The 24,676-nt window shown below is 45.9% G+C and overlaps 1 protein-coding gene across 1 annotated transcript in view; it reads right to left on the bottom strand.

The window, feature by feature from the left end:
* Positions 1-24,676, bottom strand: part of LOC147701703 (uncharacterized) — a 241,016-nt gene that overhangs the window by 35,358 nt on the left and 180,982 nt on the right. The window contains exons 17-18 of the mRNA XM_086930336.1: positions 11,172-11,273; positions 8,836-8,953 (exon numbers count right to left, since the gene is read on the bottom strand). Of these exons, the coding sequence (XP_086786462.1) occupies positions 8,836-8,953; positions 11,172-11,273 (220 nt within the window). The remainder of the gene's footprint in view (positions 1-8,835; positions 8,954-11,171; positions 11,274-24,676) is intronic.

Consider the following 24,676-nt stretch of genomic DNA (forward strand, 5'->3'; position numbering starts at 1 on the left):
CAGAGGATGTTGCAGAGGACTGGAAAACTGTATGGAGTATACCATGGCCAACGTTAGCTTGTTGGTGTGCTAGAACATCCACACAATAGTTATTGGTGAAAGTATGTGGAGTGGACCAGGTAGTTGCCTTGGAGATCTCAGCTATTGGGATGTTACCTAAAAAAGCCAATGATGGCTCCTTTTTTGCAGGTCAAGTGGGATCTGAGAGGGACAGGCAAAGGTCTCTTGCCTTTTGCATTACATGCCTGTATACATTTGACCAACTACTGTGTGCTTCCCACTTTGCAGAGGGTCTTGCCCTTGTGTGGGTTTGAGAAGGAGACAATGAGCTGCTATGTTTTATGAAAGGGTTTGTTCTGTCAAAGTAATACATGAGGGCTCTTTTGACATCTAATATGTGAAAGCGAGTTCTCTGCCACTGAATCTGGATGTGGGAAGAACATTGGGAGTTTGATGGTTTGATTGAGGTGGAAGGTAGAGACCACCGTAGGGAGGAATTTTGGTTGGATCCTAAGAGAACATTGAAGAAAGGTTCCTCCAAGGTAAGAGCCTAATGCTCACCTACACACTTGATGGAGGTGACGGCCACTAGAAAGGCTACCTTCCAAGAAAGGACCTGTACAGGGCACAAGTGAAGTGGTTCGAAAGGAGGGCCCAAAGGTCTTGTGATAACAATATCCACAGTGGGTAGGTGGTAGCTTGGGTGGAAGGACTCTTCAGAATTTTACAACTCCTGCAGTTGGTATTAGACATGGTTATATTCATGGTTGCCAGCTCAAAGGCGTAGACCCACACCAAATGACTTCAGGGGACCCACTCAATTAGTTTCATTTGAACTATGTGCTTTGGCTAAGCCTCAGAGTAGAAGTCACAAGATTGTTTATGAAAAAGACATTTAATGAATGTTCAATTTTACTTGTGAGGCAATTGTGTTCTTGCAATCAAAAGACACTACTCTGTAGCACCATGTTGGACGTAGTACTATGATCCCACAATGAATCTACATTACATAGTCGGACTATGATGGTTTTTAGTGGCAACTGATTTGTGGTTGACCATTGTAACATTTTTAACCGAATGTTTAATTTAATCAGTTATTTAAAAAAATGTTCAATGGTAGTGACAAGGAATTGTAAATATTTTCAATAGTTGTATAATTTTATAATAAATAAATAAATTATTCTTTTAAGGCTTTCCATGAAGTTCTTAGTGACTGGAACCCTGAACAGTGAAGTGCGCTCTCTGTTTTGAAGGTAAGCAGCAACTGCAGCTAAATGAAGTCTGATGGAAGTGTAAGCAAGGCCTGACTTTTGCAAGTGAAGCAGATAACAGACAATGTCCTGGACTGCTGTCCTGAGTGGGTCAATGTGTGTAGGAAGATGGTAATGCATAAACATCTTCCATTTGCCTGCATAGAAGGTTCAGGCTGTAGTTCAGTGCGCTTTCTTAAGGATGGTCATGCATTTCGGAGGGAGGATCAGGTAGCAACATTCTAGGACCTCCGGAACCAAATCACAAGATTGAGTTGCCTGTAGTTTGGGTGTTTGACTATTCCTCGGCTATGTGTGAGAAGATCTGGCCAGTTGGGCAGCCTCTCATTGGGCATTAGGGGCAAGCAGAGGAGGGTGTTGAAACAGGGCTGCCTGGCCCATGTGGGAGCCACCAGGATGAGAGTGAGGGATGTTTGCCAAAGCTTCCAAACCACAAATGGAAGAAGTGGGAGAAGTAAAAAAGTGTAGGCAAATATCCCTAACTAGTTCATCCATAATGCATTGCCCAAGGACCGTGGGTGTAGTTACTTGGAGTCAAAGCCTGGGCATTTTGCGTTTTCGGCAGTGGCAACGAGGTCTATGTCAGGAAACCCCAACGATGGAAGTATAAGAGTAGGACTTGTGGACGAAGTTCCCACTGATGGACTTGTTGCTGCATCTTGCTGAGTAGGTCTGCAAAGTCATTGTCTACTCCTGTTAAGTAGTGCCTTAGTAGATGGACTCTGTGACCGAGAGCCCACTGCCAAATGACTTGTGCTAATGCTGAAAATTGTGGTGAGTGTGTCCCACCCTGCTTCCATAGGTAGAACATGGCAATGATGTCCTTGCTAACGAGAACCACTTAGGGCCCGATTCCGATCTAGGTTGGAAGGGCTCCAAATCGGATTTAGTTTTACCTAAACTGATCTGGAGCCCTTGTTTCCGACCGACTTGTTCCCAATACCGAACAACCAACCAACCAACCTGGAAACCCTTAGCGCTCACCGAATTGTTTCCGGAAGGCATACAGAGAGATAGAGCCCTCCAGGGCTGAATCGTACAGCTCTACGGAGTAGGTTTTCCAAGCGAGCAAGTACAATGAACGATTCGGACAGCCTTTACGATTCCTTTTGCCCGGATCAAAAAGGCTGCCGGAATCGGTCTTGAGGTGCCCGCCACAAGGTGCACGATGATCCCCAACCACCCCTTTTGTCAATGGGAGCCTGTGTATGCGTTTGGTACACACGGCTCTCATTGAAGTCAATGGGAGTCCAACCGAATCGTATCCTGATGCATTCGAATGCTTCGTACTTGTTCGGTCTGACTCCCGTGACACGAGTAGTATGGAAAGCATTCTGGACATGAGCCATTCGGTTTGCTTTCCGAACGAGATCGGAATTGGGCCTTAGCATTGAATGTAACAGATGAATGCTTTGAGTGCCAACTAAATGGGTAAAAGCTTGAGGTGGTTAATGAGGAGACCCGGTTGATGGGGTCGCAGCATACCCTAAATAAATGCACCCCTCCCACACTGTAAGGGAAGTGTCCATTGTGATGGCCATCTGCAACACTGGGTCGACAAACGGCCTGCCTTGTAACAGATTGTTGCTGTTCCACCACTGCCATGAAGGAAGGGATCAGCCATAGATCAAGATTGGATTTTCCAGTGATCCTCCACTTCAGACCATTGTGCTGCTAGGCACTCTTATAAAGGGTGCATATGTAACCTGGAATGGGAATCCACGGCAATACAAGAGGCCATCATTCTGAGGAGGCACATGACAGTTCTGGCTGTTATTTGGCGATCTGGCTGCAAAAGGGGGAGCAAAGATTGAACTCTTGGACCAGTGTTGGGCTGAGATAGGTTTTCCCGCTGATTGAGTTGAGCATTGCACCTCAGAAGTGCTAGATTTGAAGGAACTGGAAGCAGGATTTTGCGGAATGGATGGCCAACCCTAGACCATGTAGTAGGTCAATGGTGGTCTGGGTATCGACTAAGCACTTATGTTCGGTTGAGCTCTTGATCAGCTAGTTGTCCAAACAAGGGAACACTGGATGCCGGTTCTCCTGAGATGAACGGCTACCATGGCAAGACACTTTGTGAACATCCTGGGGGCTTTGATCCACCTAAGGGTAGCACTTTGAACTGAAAATGCTAGCCACTTAGTATAAACCAAAGGTATCATCAGTGTGCAGGGTGGATCGGGAGGGGAAAGTAGGCATCTTTTAGGTCAACGGTGGCCATGAAGTCGCCTTGCTGTAGCAGAGGGATGGCATCTTGAAGCATTACCATGTGAAAGCGCTGTGATACAATGTACATGCTCATGGTCCTGAGGTCTCGTATGAGAGATCTGTCCTTCTTGGGGATGTGTAAAGTAGAGGGTGTGTACGCCCTTGTCCTGCTGGTGTGGAGGCACAGGCTCTATTGCCTCCTTCCACACGAGTGCCTCCGCTTCCTCTTGGAGAAGGTGCTGATGTTCCGGACAGAGCGTGTGTTTGCATGGGGGCTGTTTGGTGGGATTGTGGTGAGCTTCAAGCAATAACCTCGGTCTGTGATGGCAATGACCCATTGATCTAAGGTGACTTCCTCCCACCGTCAGAGAGAATTGCTTGTATTCTTCTCCCGATAGATGTGGTGTGATTTGGGTGAAGTGTGAGCCAGTCTGTGTTTGGCAGACCGCCCTTAACTCTTCCTGGCTGTTGTTACCCTTGTGACTCCTGTAACTCCCCCTGGCATAGCCCCGTGATGGGGTTTGCACAGTCAGCTGCCTCTGGAAGGAGGTAGAGGCTTTGAGGGACATTATCTTGGCAATTCCACAGTACTGGAAGGGCAAGTTGAGCAGGCACTGTAGCACTTCCAGCTTGAAGCCAGAGTCATGCAACTAGGCATGGCGTCGGATGAGTACGCTCAAGTTGATTCCCCACGCCACAATTTCCGCAGTGTCTAGCACGCACTGAATAGTTGTGCAGGATATTTCCTCGGTGAAAAGGTCATGGCCTTATTTTGGGTACTGCTCTGGGATGTTGGAGGAGCACCATCATTTCATCCCAGTGGCCCCAGTCGTACCTGGAAGACAGGCCGATTGAATAGGTGATACGAAAATGGGGCTCTGATAGGGCTAAAACATTTTAACCAGTCGTGCCAATTTTCCTCTTCTCTGTGTCCGGAGGTAGAGCATCACCAGTACTCATTGGTACGCGTATGGGCTGTGCGCAATACCAGGGAGTCTGCTGGGAGGGGATATCTGTTGTAAGGAGGATCGGAGGGAGAAGCTTTATATTTCTTCATCACCCTGGATTTGACTGGTGTAGGAATGTGGCTCTTTATATGGTGGACCAAAAGGATGTACATTGTGTAAGGAGTTTAGACAAACCCTAAAGGAATTACAGAGGCACAAATTACACCCCAAATGCTTTTTTTTGTGGTAGAGTGGGCAAGCAGTTAGGCATATAAGAGGGTAGTGCTAAGCATGTATTAAACACACAAAGGCAGTGAAATCCGACACCAATTTATAAAAACAACATGTACTTTTAAATTAATTTAGATACCAAGATCACCAGAATCAAGGAAGTACTTTTCAAGTTACAAATTTGTACAGTTTCAAAAGTTGACAGTGCAGTTTTTTAGGTGTGGTAATGTTATCCTATGGGGGAAAAACAAGTACTGCATTTGGGAATTTGACAGCGACTTACGGGGCTGTTCTTCAGGACTTAAGGTGAGTATGGGGCAAGGTCTAAGGCCACACCAATAGCTCACCTTGGGAGACTCTTGGGTATCCAGTTGCAGATGTGTGTCATGGCGCCGGGTGTCCTATTTACTTAAATGAGGAACAATCAGGTCAAACAGAGGCTGCAACCTGGGACTGGGGGACCAGTCTGGAGAAACCTAGAAGTGGGCACCACCCTTGAGAACTTTAGGGACACAACAAGCGTTGGCTGCTGCAAGGGGTCCAGTACCCCAGGTATTGGTACTGTCTGATTCCAGTTAGTCCTAGTATCCCCACGCTTGTGGGGGTGGGGTGGGGGGGTAACACAGATCTGACCTGTAGGAGTATGGTAACCTCTTCCTGGGTGGCTGCTGCATCGGTAGACTCCATAGGCGGCAGGTCGTTGTACCATGTCTTGTTTCTTGTATGCCTGCGGCTCCTCTACTCCAAGGGAGTTTCTTTGGCAATTGGTGAAGCACTGGTAGCCTCTGGGTTTCTTGGAGTCTGCTTTTACTGCCTGTTCTGGTTCCAGATGGCCCATGCAGGGGGTGGCATTTCCCCTGTCTGGGGAAGCCTTGAGGAGCATTTCAAAGGCAGCAGAGGCATTTGAAGCCTCCTGCTCTGGTATGCTGATTTACTAGCCTTCCTGGGGGAGGAGGTGATAACTCCTCTCCCCAGAGCAGGCATTTTCAGTCCTAGGAACACAAAGCTCTCACCTCTTAGAGGGTCAGAAACTTATATGTGGTGGCAGGCTGGACTGGGCTAGTTAGCCAGCACCCTAGAAGGCTAGTAGGTTTCAAAGGGGTACCTCTAGGGCACCTTTTGGATACATGCATTAATAAATCCATCACTGAAATCAATGTGGGTGTATTAATATGAGATGTTTGATACCAAGCACCATATGTTTCAGTGAAGACATTGTGTAGCCGGGGTACTTGTTTTGACTAGAGCCCAGTACAAACCTTAAGATGGCTTCCCAGGTTCACTTGTACTGTCAATAATGTAACTGGCCAGCACATGGGCATATCTGCTCATGCAGGTATAACCTCACATATTATATAATGCACCCTGCCTTAAGGCTGTAAGGATTGCTGAGGGGGTGACTTACAAATATTATATGCAGTGTTTAGGGGACATGGCTCTCACGTTTTCGTCATGTTGTGTCTTCACTTTTTAGAGCACCTTGTCACGCAGCCTGCAGTGGTAGTCAGTACGAGTGTGGTGCTGGGTCCTTTACAGTGACACAAGATATTCTGCATCTCTTAGGGGCCCTCTTTAGTACCTAAGCCCTAGGTACCAGAGGTACCACTTACTAGGGTCTTAGACAGGTGCTAAAGGCCTGGTCACTTGGGGATCAAGTGACCAGGTGTCTTGTTTTGGGGAAAGATCACTGGCACCGGGGACCTGGTTAACAGCACACTTTAGTCAAAGTTGCATCAAACACTAGGAAAAATGTGGAGGGACAACTGCAACAAAAACCCAGTTTTCTGCAACTGGCTCCTTGCAGCTTTTAGGAGCATACTTCAGCATGCCCTTAAACATAGGTAAACATTTGAGGAAGTAGTGTATTGAGGATAATATTTCCACCAGGAAATTCTTATCCTCTTGAATTTTGTGTAAGTCCAGTTTGTGAAAGGCGGCAGATCAATGAAGGACCTTGTGGTATGAGGTGGTGTCGTCTGGAGGGGACGGTTTGGCAGAATAGAGGTATGGGTCAGTGTCCCTAGGTGGATCAACATTGTAATAATTCCAGGGGTGATACTGGGCCTCAAAGTCAAAACGGACCTCATAAGGACCTAAAGGATAGGAAGGCCTACCCTCCCCAAATAATGAATTTGTGGAACCCCCAGAAGAGTGTGGTGAGGGGAGACCCAGCAGAGGGGAGGAAGATGGAGGAGGGGAGGATAGAGGTGGTGGTGGAGGCAAGGGGGAAGAAAACCAGGTATGGGTGGGAGCGGACTGGTGCTCCGATCCTGGAGCTTTCTGGTCTTGGGTGCTGGTTCAGGCTCCATGGAGAAATCCTCCTCAAAAGTAAGCTTACGCCTGTGAGGAACGGTGTCTAATGTCTTGGAAGGAGGCAGTGTGAGGATCCTCTTGGTCTGCGGATGGATCAGGAGCTGCTTGGCTTTAAGTTTGTGTTGCAGACACTGCACGATCTTTTGGTTCTGGTCATCAGAGACCACAGAGGATGAAGCTTTAGGTGTCTGCTTCTTCTGTGCCAAAGATGACTTCTAGTTTGCCAGAACCAATGTCGTTTCCAGCACCGAAACAGTTGCTAGAACAGCGGTTTGGCTTTGAGGCCTGTATTGGCATCAGTGCCCATGGTGCGCTTCACGTGGAGAGCGTTGTGGTGCTGGAGTCTGGGTCTTCGCTGGCAGTTTTGAAGCATAGGGCTTGATCAGTGCGGGATCTGAAGTCCTGTGCCAATGTGGACCATGGTCCTCGGGCAGTGACAGACTGGAAGCTTGGCATCTGAGCTTAGTGCCTGACACCGTCAACAGTGGTGCTTCACCTGAGAGTGGTGTTGGAATGGGAGTGCCGGAGTGTTGATACTCACAATTGATGTATTTTTTCAATAGACTCTCGCGACCTGTGGTTCACCCAACTCCAACTTGGAGTGCGAGCTCAGCTCGGGCTGAAGGTTATAGTCTGTTTATTGGAGGGTCCTGGTTGGTGTTCTACCTCAACAGTGGAGTGGCTGAAGAGGATGGGGGTATCGTCCCAAGCTTTCTGTGCATGTAACGTTATACAAACTGCAGTTCACATTGGTACATCAGATTGGTAGGCAAGACAAGCCATGCAGGAGGTGTTGTTGTGCTCCACGGACAGATAGAGGTTGAAAACCTGATGGTGCAGGGGTACTTTGCGCTACACTGTGGCCAGTACTGGAAAATAATTCCATTACAGTGATATACATGGCTGCATTCTCAAGAACTGACGATGGAGGGTGAAAGCCTGAGGGATGTGAGGGGTGTTGAGAAGTGTCTACTCACCAATTTAGACAGAGGTACTAATGACACGGAAGAATCTATAGAAAATAGTATATTTTTTCCTAATGGTATGGAGAAGTTCCAAGGAGAGTGGGTCGAAGGCAGAGACAAATGGACCCGGAGCATTGTTCGAACACGGCTCAACCAGACATAAAAAAAGAGAAAATCTAACAATGGAACCAATGCCCATGCGTATTACCAGTAATAGGTGAAGTCACTATACCTTGTGATTCAAAGTCTTCTTCGAAGAAAGACAAGTTGCATACGTACTAGCACAACACTGATGAGAGGAGGAGCACGCACAGCATGTGTACCTACAGCTACACATGCCACAAACATTTATCATATATATATATATACACACATACATATTGTCAATAAAAAACAATGGTTGAAATGAATATTCTGGTTAGGAGCACAATCAATAGCTCACTCAACATCCATACAAACCATCGCTCACAAACCTAATGCAATACTCACGATCACACTTTTAATGAAACAGATGCAATTAAAATATTGTAAATCATTTTACAGATGAGATTACATATCACATTACCCTTACCACTTTGACAGAGACAACTATGAAAGTTGTAGTTTTAAGTGGTTTTGTATGCTGTTTTTTAGTTGCATTTATTTTAGGTGTTATTTATTGGTATAAAGAGTGTGTGGTCTTAAGCATTGTATTTGGTCTGCTAGTCATTGTAGATGCTATATGTTGCTATAAATAGTGTGTGCTCATAAGCACTGCATTTGGTCCATTAGCTATTATCTGCATGGCTGTTGTACAATTCACAACATCAGAAAAGGAAGATTTTAAAGAGAATTCAAACAGACAGCATTTGCCACCCTGACATATGGTCCTTGTCCAATTCATAAATGTTTCCTCACCTCCATGCACACTCACTGAGGCGGTGAATGCTGACCCCGATGAGTGTTCCAGCAGCCGCTGTCCTGCGGGGTTAGATACATTTGTGACTGCATGCTTGGAAGAGAATTCCTGCTGCCCCTGAGGATCACATGAAAGAAAAATTTGTTGAGGCTCAGCACTGGTTTGGTTTACATTCATCTTCCTTGATTCAAGCTTTTCAGAAGGGGCCTTCCTTCGAATCATCCCAAAATACACAGGTCAAGGCACATTACTGAACTTCACTCTTCCTGCATCAGAGTTATTTTACTCTTGCTTGCTAGTGTAGTGTAAGGTGCAGTTTTAATTCGAGCCATGCACATTTTTAGCTATAGGGGAGTTTTAACCATGTTCCACAGACCACACATCCTCACACCTAGTCAGTGCCTGTAGCATCCTTGGGCAACCACAACCTCATACAGGTCTCACTGTCTGGCACACCTTGAACCACCATCTTCAGTTCTCAGGCACTGCCACAGTTTCTTACACGTGTTACACCTCTCGGATACTGACTGCTATGATTTTAAACACATTCTACAGCTCCTCAGCAGCACCACCGTTGTGAGTAGACCCTGCAATTGTCAGGCATTGCCACAACCTTTAACACAACCTACCTAAATCGGCCACTACCACACTTCTAAACAACCCTCTATCCTTCAAGCAACTCCCATATTCCCAACAATCCACTACACCTCTGACACTTCAGTAAACATAGCCACCAATTGCAGCTCACATGGACATTTGTCCCTTCATCCAGCCACACTCTACCGAATCCTGGGAATACAAATCTCCCAGGACCCCTACTGTACCCACCGGCTGCCACTATCCCAACCAAATTCCTAATATCTTGAAGACTGTTCAACTCCAAATGCTTAAATCTCACAAAGGCAACCACTCTCCCAATCACCCCATACAGACCTCAAGGGTAGGTCATGAATCTCTAAAGACATCATAATTAGAGCTGTTCTTCAGAGCTAAAGGACATTTTGCGCCATCCTTAAAAAGATTCTGCATTTGAAGGTTAGTTAGAGCCCTCACTGGCCTCTTCCAGTGTCTAGGAAGCATTATATTATGCTCAGAGTCCAGTGTTATCATGCACACTAACTCCAATCCACGACCGAAGCAGAGACCAAGGGCAAGCACCACACTTAAGCAAATCGCATAGAAATCAGGTGTACCATCACATTGCTTACCGATCTCATAATAAGTCCAGTTATTGAACGACTACACAGAAAATATGGACACAAAAAACATGCTTCAAACAGGATCTACGCTACACTTTACCAATTAAGTCACACTGTTTTGCACAAGAACTCTTGGCAGCATCCACAACATTTAGATTTGTAACAAATACTTTGACAGCTACACATAAGAGACTGGTCAGGTGTACCTAAGTAAGCTGATAAGCTTGAAGGGGGTCATGTAATGTGAAAGGAATATGAAAAGAGGTAGTTAAAATATGGTCAGGAAGGGTCAGTAAAAATGATAGGTGATCATAGATAGGCGAGAGAGATGGCTAGAAACTAAAAGGGGATGGGAGAGGCTTTCAGGAAGATAAAAAAATTGAGATAGAGACAAAGGTGAGAGGAAGACAGGAATGATGTACAGAGGAGACAGATGAATCGAGAAATCGAGTGAAAGAGGAAGAGAAAGAGGAAAAGAAAGAGAGCAAGCATGAAAGAACACAAAGAAGCAGTGAGCAATGTTGTGTTTCTATTTGAAGTTGCTGAAGTAATTTCCCCTCTTTTACCGATATTTGGGATCAAGGTTAAAGTGCAGAAGATTCTTAGCTAGTGAGCGAGACTCAGAGAGCATTTCAAAGTTGGATAACTGGTTCTACCCACAGCTTACCACTCAAGCATAAGGCATAAAGCTTCATGCTCTTATTCAGTCATTTTGGCCGCCACTGTGCATTTTGGTATTATGGCCAGGTTTAGAAGTCTATTGGCAAGTGATTTCTCTAGCATAGATAATATGTTCAGACAAAATGGATGCGAACAGGTGATAAGTGGAAGTCTGGCAGAAAAGAGAATACATGAGAAAGGGTACAAGTGGAGCAAAGATATGGAGACAGGCAGGAATTGATAGATCAACACTGCAGGAGGCTTGGGCACTCTTTTCCCCATCTAAACACTCCATTTATCGATTACTTTTCCAATTATTGTATTGTATTGCACTCCATTGTATTGTAATTGCATTGCTATCGTGCTTACAACTCCTGACGAGGTGAGAAAGTGATTTACAACAAGCAGCACACTGCTCCAGATCCCAAGGTTAGTGGTTATTTCAGTATTTTTATGGGTTATTATGCTCTCCATACCTGGTTGTTGTTGTTACCATTCGTCTGTCGTTCAGTCTCTGCAGCTGGTGTGGTGGAATGATCTTTGGGCAGAGGGGGCCTTGGTGGGATGACCTCTATGTCCTGCACGGGAGTAGAATAGCAAAAAAGCAATCACCTATAATTGTCACCACTAACTGGGAAAGCACAGGAGAAAATTACTAGGCAACAGAGGTGGACTGACTAAATGATACAGGAAGATTCCCTAATAGGACAGTGCTGTTTAGGTCTCGCTAGAGCCGGCTCATTCGCTGTTCTGTGAGACATTCAGTAGGGGCTTTAAAAAGTGCTACCACAAGCTGCTTTGGCTGGCCTAGCGCTTGAGTTCACGCGCGCATGCAAGCGCGCAACCGCCGGCTTTTAGCGCCCGATCAGGCACCATCTGTCTTACACTTGATTGTTTTCACGCTCCTCCGCCCCTCCCCCGCCGCGTTGCGTTGCGCTGCGCTGCTTTCACTTTCGCGCGCAGCCAATGCTTGTTTTATGTTGTATTACATACCCAAGTTTAAAGAGAACATGAAAAAGACTAGAGACAATATTGCATTAGAATTCTTCCATTATTTCCCTTTGCTGTGATGAGCTTGTGTGGAGGCATGTTTGTAGAAAAATTAATGCGCCATACATGTCTGTTGGCTCGGGTTACACAAATTCATGTGTGGACTGCTGAGGCCTCTAGCTGGTGAGCTTGACGTGCAGAGTTATTTCAAGCGTATGATGAAGTTTAGCTAAACATACACTGACAGGTCAGATTTGTTTGCCACCGGGCATTCAGCCCAGCTAATGTTATGTTATGAAAGCGCACTGCTCACAGTTTATTGAAGGAAGTGGATTTATTCGGGTGAGAGCGGCCAATGCTTGTCCTTTTTAAAATCTGGTCACCCTACAAACATCTAGCCGCCCCGCGTTGCTCTTTCTCTGCTGCCTCTTGTTCCATCTCGCTATCTCGCGTCCTGCACCCCAACCCAGCCTCTCTTTATATTGCTCTCCCTCATGCTTTTTCTCCCCTACCAAACACCCCCTTCTACTTACTATGCCAGCCATCCTGCCTTCAAGTTGGAATGGAAATTAAAACCCTGGGCAAGCATATTAAAAATGAAGATAGGAGCGCCGGCCACACAGTGCACGCTAGTTAAACTGACCTCCTCCCACAGCACCATCCTGTGCTTGAAGCACGCTGTGTTGCAGTAATGAGCGAGGCTGTGTTGCAGTAATATGCAACATCGCTAAATACTTATATGGTCCCAAAGGCGAGACCGATGGCATTGCCATTTTTAGTGACACCCTACGAAATCAACAGCTCTTCAGTACTACTGATATTAGCAGTCTACAGCTTGCAAACACATTTGGAGGAGGGGAGACCTGTGGAGAAATGGAAACCGTCATAGTTACGAAAAAGAAGCAGCTCCGCGAGACAATAAATGTTGGGGCAGAATCATTTACATATCTGGCGGAAACTTGTCAGGTAACAGACAGTCATTTCAAAGGGCTCTGTTAGTGTGACTGCAGATTCCCCAGCCCCATGGGTCTTTCAGGGGCTGTGTCTGACATGCAGTGTCAGTGTGTCTACTAGGAATTAAAAACAGGAGTGCAGGGTGTCAAACCTAATGGAATCCTCCTCTCCCAATCATCTGCTTGCTGTCTGACAGCGTCACCCTACAACTCAAAATGCCTGTACTATCCTCTGCTTAAAAATGGAAATAGTCGAGAAACCTACACCAACTGCAGCACTGACCTTTTGTTTTGGGCTCAAAAAGCCCCTTTCCACCACCCTTGCCCCCTCCGGATGCTTTAAACCAGCTTAGTGAATGCCGTATGGCTCAGTGAGTTATTCAATTAATTATACAAAAAAGTCGCCGCAAGCTCCGTAAAGCGTTTTGATGTTAATCACGCCGGTTTATTCATGTACTAATCTAGATGCGATTGAAGCAGCTCGGAGGTTGTGGCCTGCACATTGAATCAAGGGAGCAGTGGTGTGCTACGAAGGGAAATCCCTTTATAAACTAACATTCACTCTAGGTTTTCCTTCTCTTACCACCAGAACTGCGATTTACACAGATGGACTGAAGCACCAACAATCCTGCAGGAAGACAGGAGCCCTCCCCCAACACACTGAGCCAGAGAAGTCATCCGTCGCGGAGAACAACAAACTTTACCTCTCGGCCCAGCCTGCTGCAGCGTGCGCCTGCTCCTGCCCCTACCCAGGCGGAACAGCGCCTCGCTCCAATTGTCAGAGAAAATACCTTTATTTGTCCGAATCCTCCTTGCTGTTATCGCGACCTGCCCATCCCTTCCAATGCCAGTACTTTTAAAGATCAATGGTAGGTGGCAGGGTTGGAATGGGATTTATTGTTTAATGGTTCTGTGAAAGGCAGGCATTATATTAACAGAGTATCTTTTAAAATCGTATTAGATCATATTTAACATGGCTTTTCGATCTTTGTTTACCTTATCAGTATGGAACAGTGCCTTAACGGTCCCGGCACTCACATCTACTAAGTACCAGCACTTATATATTTTCTCCTGTTAAGAACTGACACGCCTCTGTGCAAAGGAGAAACAAATGTGTTGTGTCAGAATAAAGTGCATATCGCAGCACTTATAAAGTCAAAGAATTAACTCTGCTGCTGATAAGCTGATCAGTCGTTTACGAGAGCTCATTTACGTTCACTAGGTGGCTGGAAGGGGCCCGAGTCCCCTCAGAACAGTTTCAGGGCCAAATTGTCCCAGAATAGAGGTTAGTTAATAACTGTATTTATGTTTGTACATACAGTCCTTTGATTTACAGCTATTCTAGTAGTCAGTAGCGGAGGTGATTGTATGGATGTCACAGCGCCTTGAAAACACTATGAGAAATATTCAATGCACTTTAGGAGACAAACTAAATCCCAGGAAGGCAGATTTGACTTTTCATCCTTCTCATGTTGGGAGAGTGAAATCTGAGTAGTAGTACCCGTTATTAAAGGCATTCAAGTGCAATATGAAAACCTATATACAGTCAAAAGGAAAATGCTACTTACCAGTATGCATCAATTCTTGGCATGTAGAGCTGCAGAGTTACACACTATGCGTAGGTGGCCACCTAGTGTTGGGCCCGGATGTTTGCAGTTTGTTTTGTTGTCGAAAAGTCTTTGGAAGTCACGGGATAGGTGACTCCTCCTTTGGATGATACTGCGCATGGGCATCAGCTCCATCCCCAGATTGTTTTTCGCATTAGGGAAGTGATGGAGCTGTACAAGAGGTAGTGATGTCCATGTGATTTGTATCTAATTAAGATAATACTGGCATGTGTAACTCTGCAGCTCTACATGCCAAGAACAGATGCATACTGGTAAGTAGCATTTTCCGTTCACAGCATATGAGCTGCAGATTACACACTATGCATAGATTGTATAGCAGTACCCACACCTAGCGGCAACCACCAGTATCTGTAGCAGTTGTTTGAAACAGTGTTTTTAGTACAGCCTGGCCCACAGTGGTTTGTTGTTTAGTTTGCACATCTATACAGTAATGCTTTGTGAATGTGTGCGGTGTAAGCCATATAGCTGCTTTGCAGATATCATCTAAGGGAATGTTCCCTAAGAATGCCATTGAAGCCATTAAAGCCCCTATTTTCCTTGTAGGATGGGCTTTTGGAGGAATTGTTAATGTACGTTTGGCTTTGTGGTAACATATTTGTATGCATTTAACAATCCACCTAGCGATCACTGATTTTGATATGGGGTTGCCTTTATGTGGCGGTGAAAAAGACACAAAAAGTTGTTTTGTTTTACGAAAAGTTTGTGTCCTTTTGATATAGTACAGTAATGCTCTTTTGACATCTAAGGTGTGTAGAGCTCTTTCTGCGACTGTTTGAGGCTACGAGAAAAATACGGGCAGCTCAACTGATTGATTTAGATGGAATGGTGAAATGACTTTAGGAAGGAATTTAGGATTAGTACGAATAACCACTTTGTTATGATGCATTTGCAGAAAGGGTTCTTGAATGGTAAATGCTTGTAGTTCACTAACCCTTCTGAGAGAAGTAATTGCTACTAGGAAAGCTACTTTCCAGGTTAGGAATTGGAATTCACATTTATGTAATGGTTCAAAGGGAGGTCCCATTAATCTTGTGAGAACAATGTTTAAGTTCCACACTGGTGCAGGTGGCGTTCTGGGAGGAATTATTCTTTTGAGACCTTCTATGAAAGCTTTTATGGCTGGTACTCTAAAAAGAGATAGATATTGTCTATTTTGTAGGTCTGATAGATGTATAGGCTAAATTACACTTTTGAAGGTGTAATAGATATCCTATGATGTGTTGAATAGACATGTCTAAAGGATTCATTTGGTTGTTTTGGCAGTATATGACAAACAGTTTCCATTTAGCAGCATAACATGCTCTAGTAGTGGGACGTCTAGCTTCTTTGATAACGTTCATACATCCTGGAGGAAGGTTGAGGTAACCAAACTCTGTGACCTCAGGAGCCAGATCGCTATGTTGAGCTGAGCTGGGTCCGGGTGTCTAATCGCTCCATGGTTCTGTGTTAATAGGCGTGGAGATAAGTTTAGTTTTTGGTGTGGTACTACAGACATCTGCAACAGCGTGGTGTACCACGGTTGTCTGGCCCAAGTTGGAGCTACCAGAATGAGCGTCAGGGAATGTTGTTGGAGTTTACGTACCACTAACGGTAGTAGTGGGAGAGGAGGAAAAGCGTACGCAAATAGTTTTGACCAGTTCTTCCATATCGCATTGCCTTTGGACAATGGGTGTGGGTATGTGGCGGCAAAGTTTGGGAATTTTGTGTATTCGTGGATGGCAAAGAGGTCTATCTGAGATTGTCCCCACATCTGAAAGAGCGGATGAAGTTCCCACTCATGGATCTGCTGTGTTTGTCGACTTAGCAGATCTGCCATAGTGTTTTGTACTTCTGGGACGTGTTGGGCTAAGAGGAAGATCTTTAGTGGTATAGCCCATCTCCATATCTGCTGTGCTAACTGAGAGAGCTGCAGAGTGTGTTCTCCCTTGCTTGTTTATGTAGTACATAGCTGTCATATTGTCTGTGCGGACTAAGACAGCTTTGCCTGACACTTGAATTTGAAATGCTTTTAGGGCTAGAAACACAGCTAGTAACTCCAAATGGTTGATGTGGAGTAACTTTTGTTGCGGTGTCCACCTGCCTTGCATGGTGTGCTGCAGTAGGTGAGCTCCCCAGCCGGAGAGCAATGTGTCCGCTGTCATGACTATTTGAGGAACTGGCTCTAGAAACGGTCGCCCTTTGGAAAGGTTTTTGGTGTTCCACCAATGCAGAGAGGGATGAGTCCGACCGTCTACCAACACTAGGTATGTTAGTTGACCTTGCGCCTGGTTCCATTGGGGTACTAGGAACTCTTGAAGTGGACGCATTTGCAGTCTTGCGTGAGGTACTACAAATATGCAAGATGCCATCATTCCTATGAGGTGCATGAACACTCGAGCTGGTAGCGAGTGTTGCGGTTTGAATTTTGTTAGGAGAGTTTGTATACTGACTGGAGAGGGATAAGCTAGTATGAGTTGGGTGTTTATTGTAGCGCTGAGATACTATTGTATGTGCGAGGGTTGCAGATGTGATTTGGTGTGATTTACTGTGAATCCCAAGTCGTGAAGTTGAATAGTAGCTTGAGTGTGATGTACACACTGGCTGTATGAGCTGGCGTTTATGAGCCAGTCGTCTAGATATGGGAAGACATGAATATGTTGTCTTCTTAAGTGTGCTGCTACTACTGCTAGGCATTTTATAAACACCCTTGGCGCTGTTGTGACTCTGAATGGGAGCACTTTGAACTGGTAGTGCTGCCCGTCTAGCACAAATCTGAGATATTTTCTGTGCGCTGTGTGAATGGGAATATGGAAGTAGGCGTCCTTGAGATCTAGAGTGACAAGGAAGTCGTTTAGTACCAGAAGTGGAAGGACTTGTTGGAGTTTGACCATATGAAAACGATCCGAGTGTATGTAAATGTTTAGAGGTCTGAGGTCTAGGATGGGTATTAGAGATCCATCCTTTTTTGGTATTAGGAAATATAGGGAGTATACTCCTTTGTTTTTCTGATGCTCTGGAACTATTTCTATTGCATTTTTCTGCAGGAGGGATATTACCTCCTGTCTGAGCAGTGTTAAATGTTCTTGTGACATTGGACGCTGCTTGGGTGGTATGTTTGGGGGGGGGGTGGATGTTAGATCTAGACAGTAACCTGATTGAATTATTTGGAGCACCGACCTGTCTGATGTGATGTTTTCCCAGGCTGGCAGGTATTGTTGAAGTCTTCCCCCGACAGGAGTGGAATGGGACGGGGAAGGGGGAGGGAGTCATTGGGCAGGGGTAGAGGCAGAGCGGGAGTTGTTATTTTTACCACTGTCTTTGTTACTGTTACCCCTGCCTTTGTTATTGTTACCCCTGTGGAAGAGGTGTGGCGCTGCGGCCAGGGCGACTGACTCCAGAATCTGGGGATCACCGTTTCGATCCCCGGTGCCGGTGGCAGATTAGCCCAGCACCATGTGACTCTGGGCAATAGCTTACTTAATCTTCCAGAGGGTCCCCAGCGCCTGGAGACCCTAACGGGTGATTGTTCGCGCTTTACAAATGTGGTTTATTATTATTATTATATTAACCACCCCTTTGGTAGCCCTTGCTGTAAGTGGCTGTGTAGGGGCTTTGTATGAGGTAGAAGGTGTGTCTGAAGAGTATCCCCTGGTGGCACCTCGATAGGAGGAGCGTCAAAATGAATGTCTGGGAGCCTGCGACAGCAGGGCTCCCATAGATTTGACGGTATCTGTATCCTTTTTCATTTTTTCAAGTGATACATCTACGTTAGGTCCGAATAGGTGTTGCTCATCAAAGGGTTGATTAAGAATGGCACTTTGTACTTTGAACCCTGATATGCGTAGCCAGGCTTGTCTATGTAATAAAACGCTAGTATTAACTGCCCTAGAGGCAGTATCTGCTGCATCAAGTGCACATCGAATAGAGGTGTTTGTAATATTTTGCCCTTCTTGGATAAGCTCATTTGCTCTATCCTTGTACTTATGAGGGAGGTGCTTCTTTAATGATTCTAATTCGTCATAATGTGCCCTGTCGTAACTGGCTAATAATGCCTCTGTATTGGCGATACGCCACATGTTTGGTGCTTGAGACACCGTTCTTTTCCCTGATGCGTCAAGTTGCTTAGACTCTTTATCTGGTGGTGGAGCATCACCTGATGTTTGTGAGTTTGCTCTCTTGCGTGCATTGGAAACTACAAGTGAGTCTGGTGGTACTGGGCCTTTAATGTATGCTGGGTCTGAGGAGGCAGCTTTATATTTTTTCTCTATACAAGGGTTAATGACCTGAGTTCTGACTGGGTCCTTGAAGACTTCAGGAGCAGGCTTAATCACTCATTTAAGCATTGGTAACATGGATGAGGACCTTTGTGCATCATCAAAGGTATCCATTAGGAAGTCTTCATCTACAGGGTCTGTATGCATGTCTAGTCCATGATATTGCGCAATTCTGTAAATTAATTGATTGAAACCCATAGTGTCTTCTTGTGGGGAAGCCCTTGAGGAGTATATGTCATCCTGAGGGACATTTGGGACATCTGGGGTGTTATAATCATCCCACGGGTCAGGTGATCCTGTAGGAGTAGCTGGATCAGGTATGTTACCCCCTATATTGTCAGAGATATCATCCCTGTTGTCATCGTCTGGTATGATAGAGGTTGCTGGGGAATGTTGTGGTATGGAAGTATGTGGTGATGGTACAGGTGAAAGAGAAGAGGAAGGCAGTCTTAAGGGATAGGTAGCCAGGTCCTTTTTCTTTGAATGCGGAGCTGGAGCTGGTGTGTCCAGTGGTCGCTTTTTTGAAGCCAAAATTAGCTGTCCAGTGATTGGATCTTTAGCTACAGTCTTCTGAGCAGGGTCTGGATAAAGTAAGTCCTCTGCAGGAGGCCGATCTTTTGGTGCGGAGGAAGGTTTCGGCACCGAAGCAGTTTGTTTTGTTTTTTTGGCTGCAATGTCTTTAACCAGAGAAGCAGGAGTCTTTTGGCTCCGAAGCTTTTTTCTGTTCCGAGGATTTTTTCGGCTCCGGTATATTTTTTGGATCCAATGTTTTTTTCGGTTTCGGTGGTTTTTTAGAATCCGAAGCGGGTTTGCTTGGTTCCGACCTGGGTTTTCGTTGCCGAAGGATTAGTGGTATGTTTCGGCGCCGATGGTTTGGATGTCGACGTAGCCAGTGAAGTTATCTTTTTTGGTGCTGGTAAATGTGCGCCGGCATCGTGCGAAGGCCAACTCGAGCCAGAGTCGCCTGAAGGCTTAATTAGCTTCTTAGCTGGGCCCGAAGGTGGGGCAGTAGAAGCAGTGTGTCGGTGTGCACCCGAGGGCGAGGGTGTGACCGGGGCCTTCTTTGGGTGTGTCGAGGGAGGGGAGGGTCGATGGTCTTACTTACGACCCGCTGTGCTGGAGTGATGTCCTCGACTTCGCTGTCTTCTGCCTCGAAATTGCTGTCGACGTCGTTTTGTTCTGGAACGTTGACGCCTTCTTCAAAGATGTCGTCCGGAATCGAAGCTGAAGATCAAGCCATTTCTCTGCTCGCTCTTCGGTCCCGGATAGTCTTTTAGGAGCGGAAAGAGGCACAAGCGGAACAGTCTTTGGCCTCGTGCTCCGGGGAGAGGCAAAGGTTACACACTTCATGAAGGTCGGTGTGGGGAAACTTCGACCAACATTGAGGACACTTTTTAAATGGAGTCCTTTCCATGAGCGGGAGTCGAGGCCTAGTTAGGCCCGAAGGCCGTCGACGATGACCGGAATCAAAGTCTTCAGTGTTGAAGAGTAGAGTCGACTGGAAAAGCGTTCGAAACTTAATTTCTGTAAGTTGGTGAGGATTGCCCGCCAAAGGAAATCGGTTCCAACACAAAGAGCTAGAAACACATCCAAGCCTGGTGGCGGAAAAAAACAATCTGGGAATGGAGCCGATGCCCATGCGCAGTATCATCCAAAGGAGGAGTCACCTTTCCCGAGACTTCCAAAGACTTTTCTACAATAAAACAAACTGAAAACATCCGGGCCCAACACTAGGTGGCCATCCATGCATAGTGTGTAATCTGCAGCTCATATGCCTCGAACATGCAGTTTTGTTTCTCAACAGGAACGGTAAATCCCCTTTATATAATCCATATCTGTAATGCAATGCTTGTTTACAATTCGCATTCAGTTCCATTAAACATCCCCTTAATGTATTTGCTTTTTCCAGATTTTTCTGTAATTTTATTGTTTATGCAGCTATGAGGGAGTGTGAATTTCTTACAGAGCAGTGGGTGATAAAGGTGTTGATACTAAATGCATATCCAATCCCTGGCTTCACAACAGAGAGCAATGGTCACTTATGTGCAGGGCTGCTGTATTCATGCTGCACCACCCAAGCATCAGTGCAGCACCCCACCTTAACAAACAAGCATTACAACATGCAGAAAGAATTTGCCACTAATGCAAGGTCGAAAAATATACATTGTTCAGGATAAGTAATTTTTTAATAAGGGCTTCAGTTGTACACAATGTCTTCTAGGTGATACATAAAGTAACAAAAATGCTTATAATACTTTTTTATTATAACTTATAAGCATGCTGTGCAGCAGCCACAATACTTTACAACATAGCTTACAAAAATTGGCAAAATTAGTAAGTCTAGCTAAACACTTACAAGGTCCCAAAGGCGAGACCTATTGGCTATGCCAATGCTTGTTTTAGGTTAGTAGCTTGTGGATACGGTTAGCTGCATGTAGATGTAACCTCACATAAAACTGATGTCGTCTCAACCCTTTTAGAGGCACCGGCCTGTCAGAAATCCCCCATTTATTTCCATAGGTCATGCCATCTTAGCTTGAGTTTATTTACAAACAAGTCACAAGTTTTACACAGAAGGTTGAAAATGACACAGATCGCAACAACGCTGCCTTTTGACTTGAAAAGAAGAAATGCAAGTCTGAGCCGTGAGGCAGAAATTAAATGGCCCAACCCTGACTTAGCGGCTAGTTAAAGTCAGCATTTTCTATGACACGTTTCACTGGAGCTCAGGCTCACCATTTTGGCAGATAATCAAAATGGGTCACATGAGGATTAGGTGATGTGCCAAGGATTACACCATTTGCTCAAGTGCGAAAGACATGATTCAGTTCCCCTGTTGACCACTGGACCAGCATGTCCTTCCTTCTCCCAGGTTTCAAGACATCTGTTCTAATGGGATAAATGTGCTGGAACTCTCTGCTAGCTGAACAGTGCACTATCTCTATGCTAACATCCTCCACAAGGCTCCTCTTAAGGATCACCCCATTTCAATGGAACTCTCCTCATTTAATCTATAAGGAAAATCTTTCTTACCCTATAAGCATCTCTGTACCATGTAGTGCTGTAGAATCACATGCTTCGTGTGCTCCTGACATCTAGTGTTAGACTTCGACATTCGCAACTTGTTTTTCGTTCAAATAAGTCTTTCAAGTCACAAGGTATTGTGACTCCACCTTTAGTTGGCAATGCAAATTGGCATCAGTTCCATTGTTAGAAGCAGCAGCTCGTGAAGGTGAGAGCGGTGGGGCTGGGATTTCAAAAGACGACAAGGGAAAACCAATTGTTTATTTAATTTTCCCTCGTGGTTGTCTTTTGAATCCCCCCAACCCGGCCCAACCTTCTCCTACCTCTATGGGCCGTTCAATTGTTTTTTACCCAGTGGCTGACGGTACTAATGAAGAAGTATGTAGGGCACCTAGATGTGTGAAAGAGTATAAAGAAGATAAATTAATCTGTAGCAACCAGACTCCAAGCATTTTGAAATTAAAGAGTGGACAAAACATTTCCACTTGGCAGCGTAACAGTTGGGGTAGTAGGCCTGCAAACTCCCTTGAGAATGTCCATGCATTCTTGCGGGAGATTGAGGTAACCAAACTCTAGGACCTGACATTCTACCTGTAGGAAAGTAGGATCTGCTTACTATGGTTACCCCCACTTTTTGCTGGTGTTTCACAGTTTTTTTTACTTTAGTCTGGCTGGGGCCTTGCTATTCAGGACCCCAGCCTAGCTGCTTCCACTCTAAATTGATTGCATGTACTTTAGGTACACTACAGATTGGTTACTGGGTTACCCTTGTGAGTCCCTAGTATATGGTACCTTAGGTACTAAGGGTGTAGGTACCCCCGAGGCCTACCAGGGGCTGAAGCAGGTATTATGCCACACCTGGGAAGCCTTCCAAAATGGAAGCCTGCAGCCTGGGTAAGGTGGTGCATGCACCCCTTACTAAGATATAGGTTACCTATATCTACCTTTACTCACTTACACATATAAACCTATAAGTCACTCCTATGGCAGGCCTTCTCAATCCTGAGGACAGAGTGCTTGGTTTTGTGTGAGAGGATGCCCATGCATGAGCAGGACCCCTCTGCAGCTTTCAGAATCTATTCTCTGAGGCTGTTCTGTGATGCAGCCAGACCATAAACTCTTAAGTGCATTATAACCTTGTGGAAAATGCTAACTTTGGAATGGCTGCATGAAAACATGTCGTATTTGGTGTCAAACACTTTGGAATCCTATCCCCCTCCTCGCCAGTCCTGGCGGCGGGGGTAGAATTCCACCCTTCTAGAGGAAGAGACATGTACACACTGGTCTAACTGGTAATAGTTTAAAGGAGCCCTGGCATCACAAAATTGATGCCACAGACACGGGCCTGACCTCCTGCTGCTGAACGTAACTCCAGCAGGGGAGGCCTGGACAATAGGTTTCCTGTCACAGGGAGGTGTAACCACCTCCCAGACAGGCTTTAGTGTATTGGGGCTGGGTGGGTGTATTCAGAGAATGCTTTTCAGACATTGCTGGGGGCACACTTGGTGTCCCTGTGCATACGCCAAGTTCAAACCGGTAGCAGGGGCACTCAGACCGTGCTCTGGCGTGAAAATGGACAAAGTGAATTGGTGTAACCACCCCTCTTCGTTGACACTCCAATAGGTGGGTCTCCAGAGTATGTCCAACCCCCTTCCTTAGTATAAGTATAGGAAACCCAGTCCTTAGGACTTCAGATTACACCTGGACGAAGCTCTGCAACATATATCCTGGAACTTCAACATTCTACACGACTAGAAGACGGAAGAATCTCCCTTGGGGTCAAGGAGTGACTTCCTTGTTCAAACAGTCACCAAAGAAGCATCTTGCTGGTCAGCATTTCCAAGGCTCCCGACGGATTCCGACGGATTTGCGACTCAGGACACGGACTTCCAGACTTCTCAGAGGCTGACACGAGATCCCAGCAAAGCTGAGACCCCTAGCCCTCACGAGTGACGTGGGACCGGACCTGGACACCGTGTACAACTGCTAGTGCATCGATTTCCCGAGCTTTTCTGAAGTTGTGCATTGGACTACTTGTAGTCCAAGCCCGAGCACCATTTGCACCTAAGATTGTGGGCCTACACTCCACAAGTGTTCCGTGGGCCCGCTTCTAGCATTTCTGCTCGAGGCTCCTTCGCGATCCCTGGTCTGTCGACTGGTGGGTCCCCACAAAGGTACCTCTTCTGTTTCTTGGGCTTTCCTGGTTGGTCCAGACAAGCCCTGACTCCCCACCAAGTGGTGAGTCCCTCAGACCTTGCTGGTCTGCACCGAAGCCAACCTTTTCTCTCTGCGTGGGTTGCTATTGCCAAGGCTTGTTGGGTCCAATCCGGATAACGACACCGCAGCACTCGACATCCTTCGTGGGACAGCTCGAATACAGCTCCTGGTCGTCATCGAAGCCTCCTGGTCCTCGTGGCTGAAGAGACAAGCTTCATCTTCTTCACCTGAAATCACCAGACATCGGTGGGCATCTTCTCATCGCCTTCCTGGTGACTGGCAAGTGACCCAGACTCTGTCCCCTCTGCTTTCAGGTTCTTCAGATCTCCGATCCACCCTTGGATCTACCCGGACACTTTAGACTTGGTCGCCAGCAGCACTTTGCAGCAGATCGCCAATGAAACGACGACGAAACCCGACATCAAAAGACACCTATGCACCCGGCTTCCCTGGGTGAGGTAACTTGAGTACTCCGGTGCTCCCATGGGTATCGACTCTAGAACTGTCTAGTGATAAAGGGGTTTGCTCCAAGTCCTCTTCCAAGTGTCCTTTATCTTTAAAATTCCAACCGCGACTTTCCCCATAGAAGTTAATGGTGATTCGCGGCTGTGTTTAGACACTGCACGCATCCCCCGTGGGTCCGCTGTGTCACTACCTTGGGTGGTTCCTGGTGGCCACAGCAGTTCTAAAGGCTCTAGACCTTGTATCTATGTCAGTCGTGGTACTTATACCACTTTCTTAATATATGGTTTGGTACGCTCCTAGGGCTCAATGTATATTGTGCTAATTTACTGTGCGCTAAATAAGTTTACTGAATGTACTTTTGCCTCTAGCCTCATAAAGAGACTAGAGGGAGGTGTTTAGAATAAATACATATATTTTATACTTATACCTGGTGTGGTTCTCCTTTCATCTG

The sequence above is a fragment of the Lissotriton vulgaris genome, chromosome 7 (genome assembly GCF_964263255.1).
Source record: "Lissotriton vulgaris chromosome 7, aLisVul1.2, whole genome shotgun sequence".
Classification (NCBI taxonomy): domain Eukaryota; kingdom Metazoa; phylum Chordata; class Amphibia; order Caudata; family Salamandridae; genus Lissotriton; species Lissotriton vulgaris.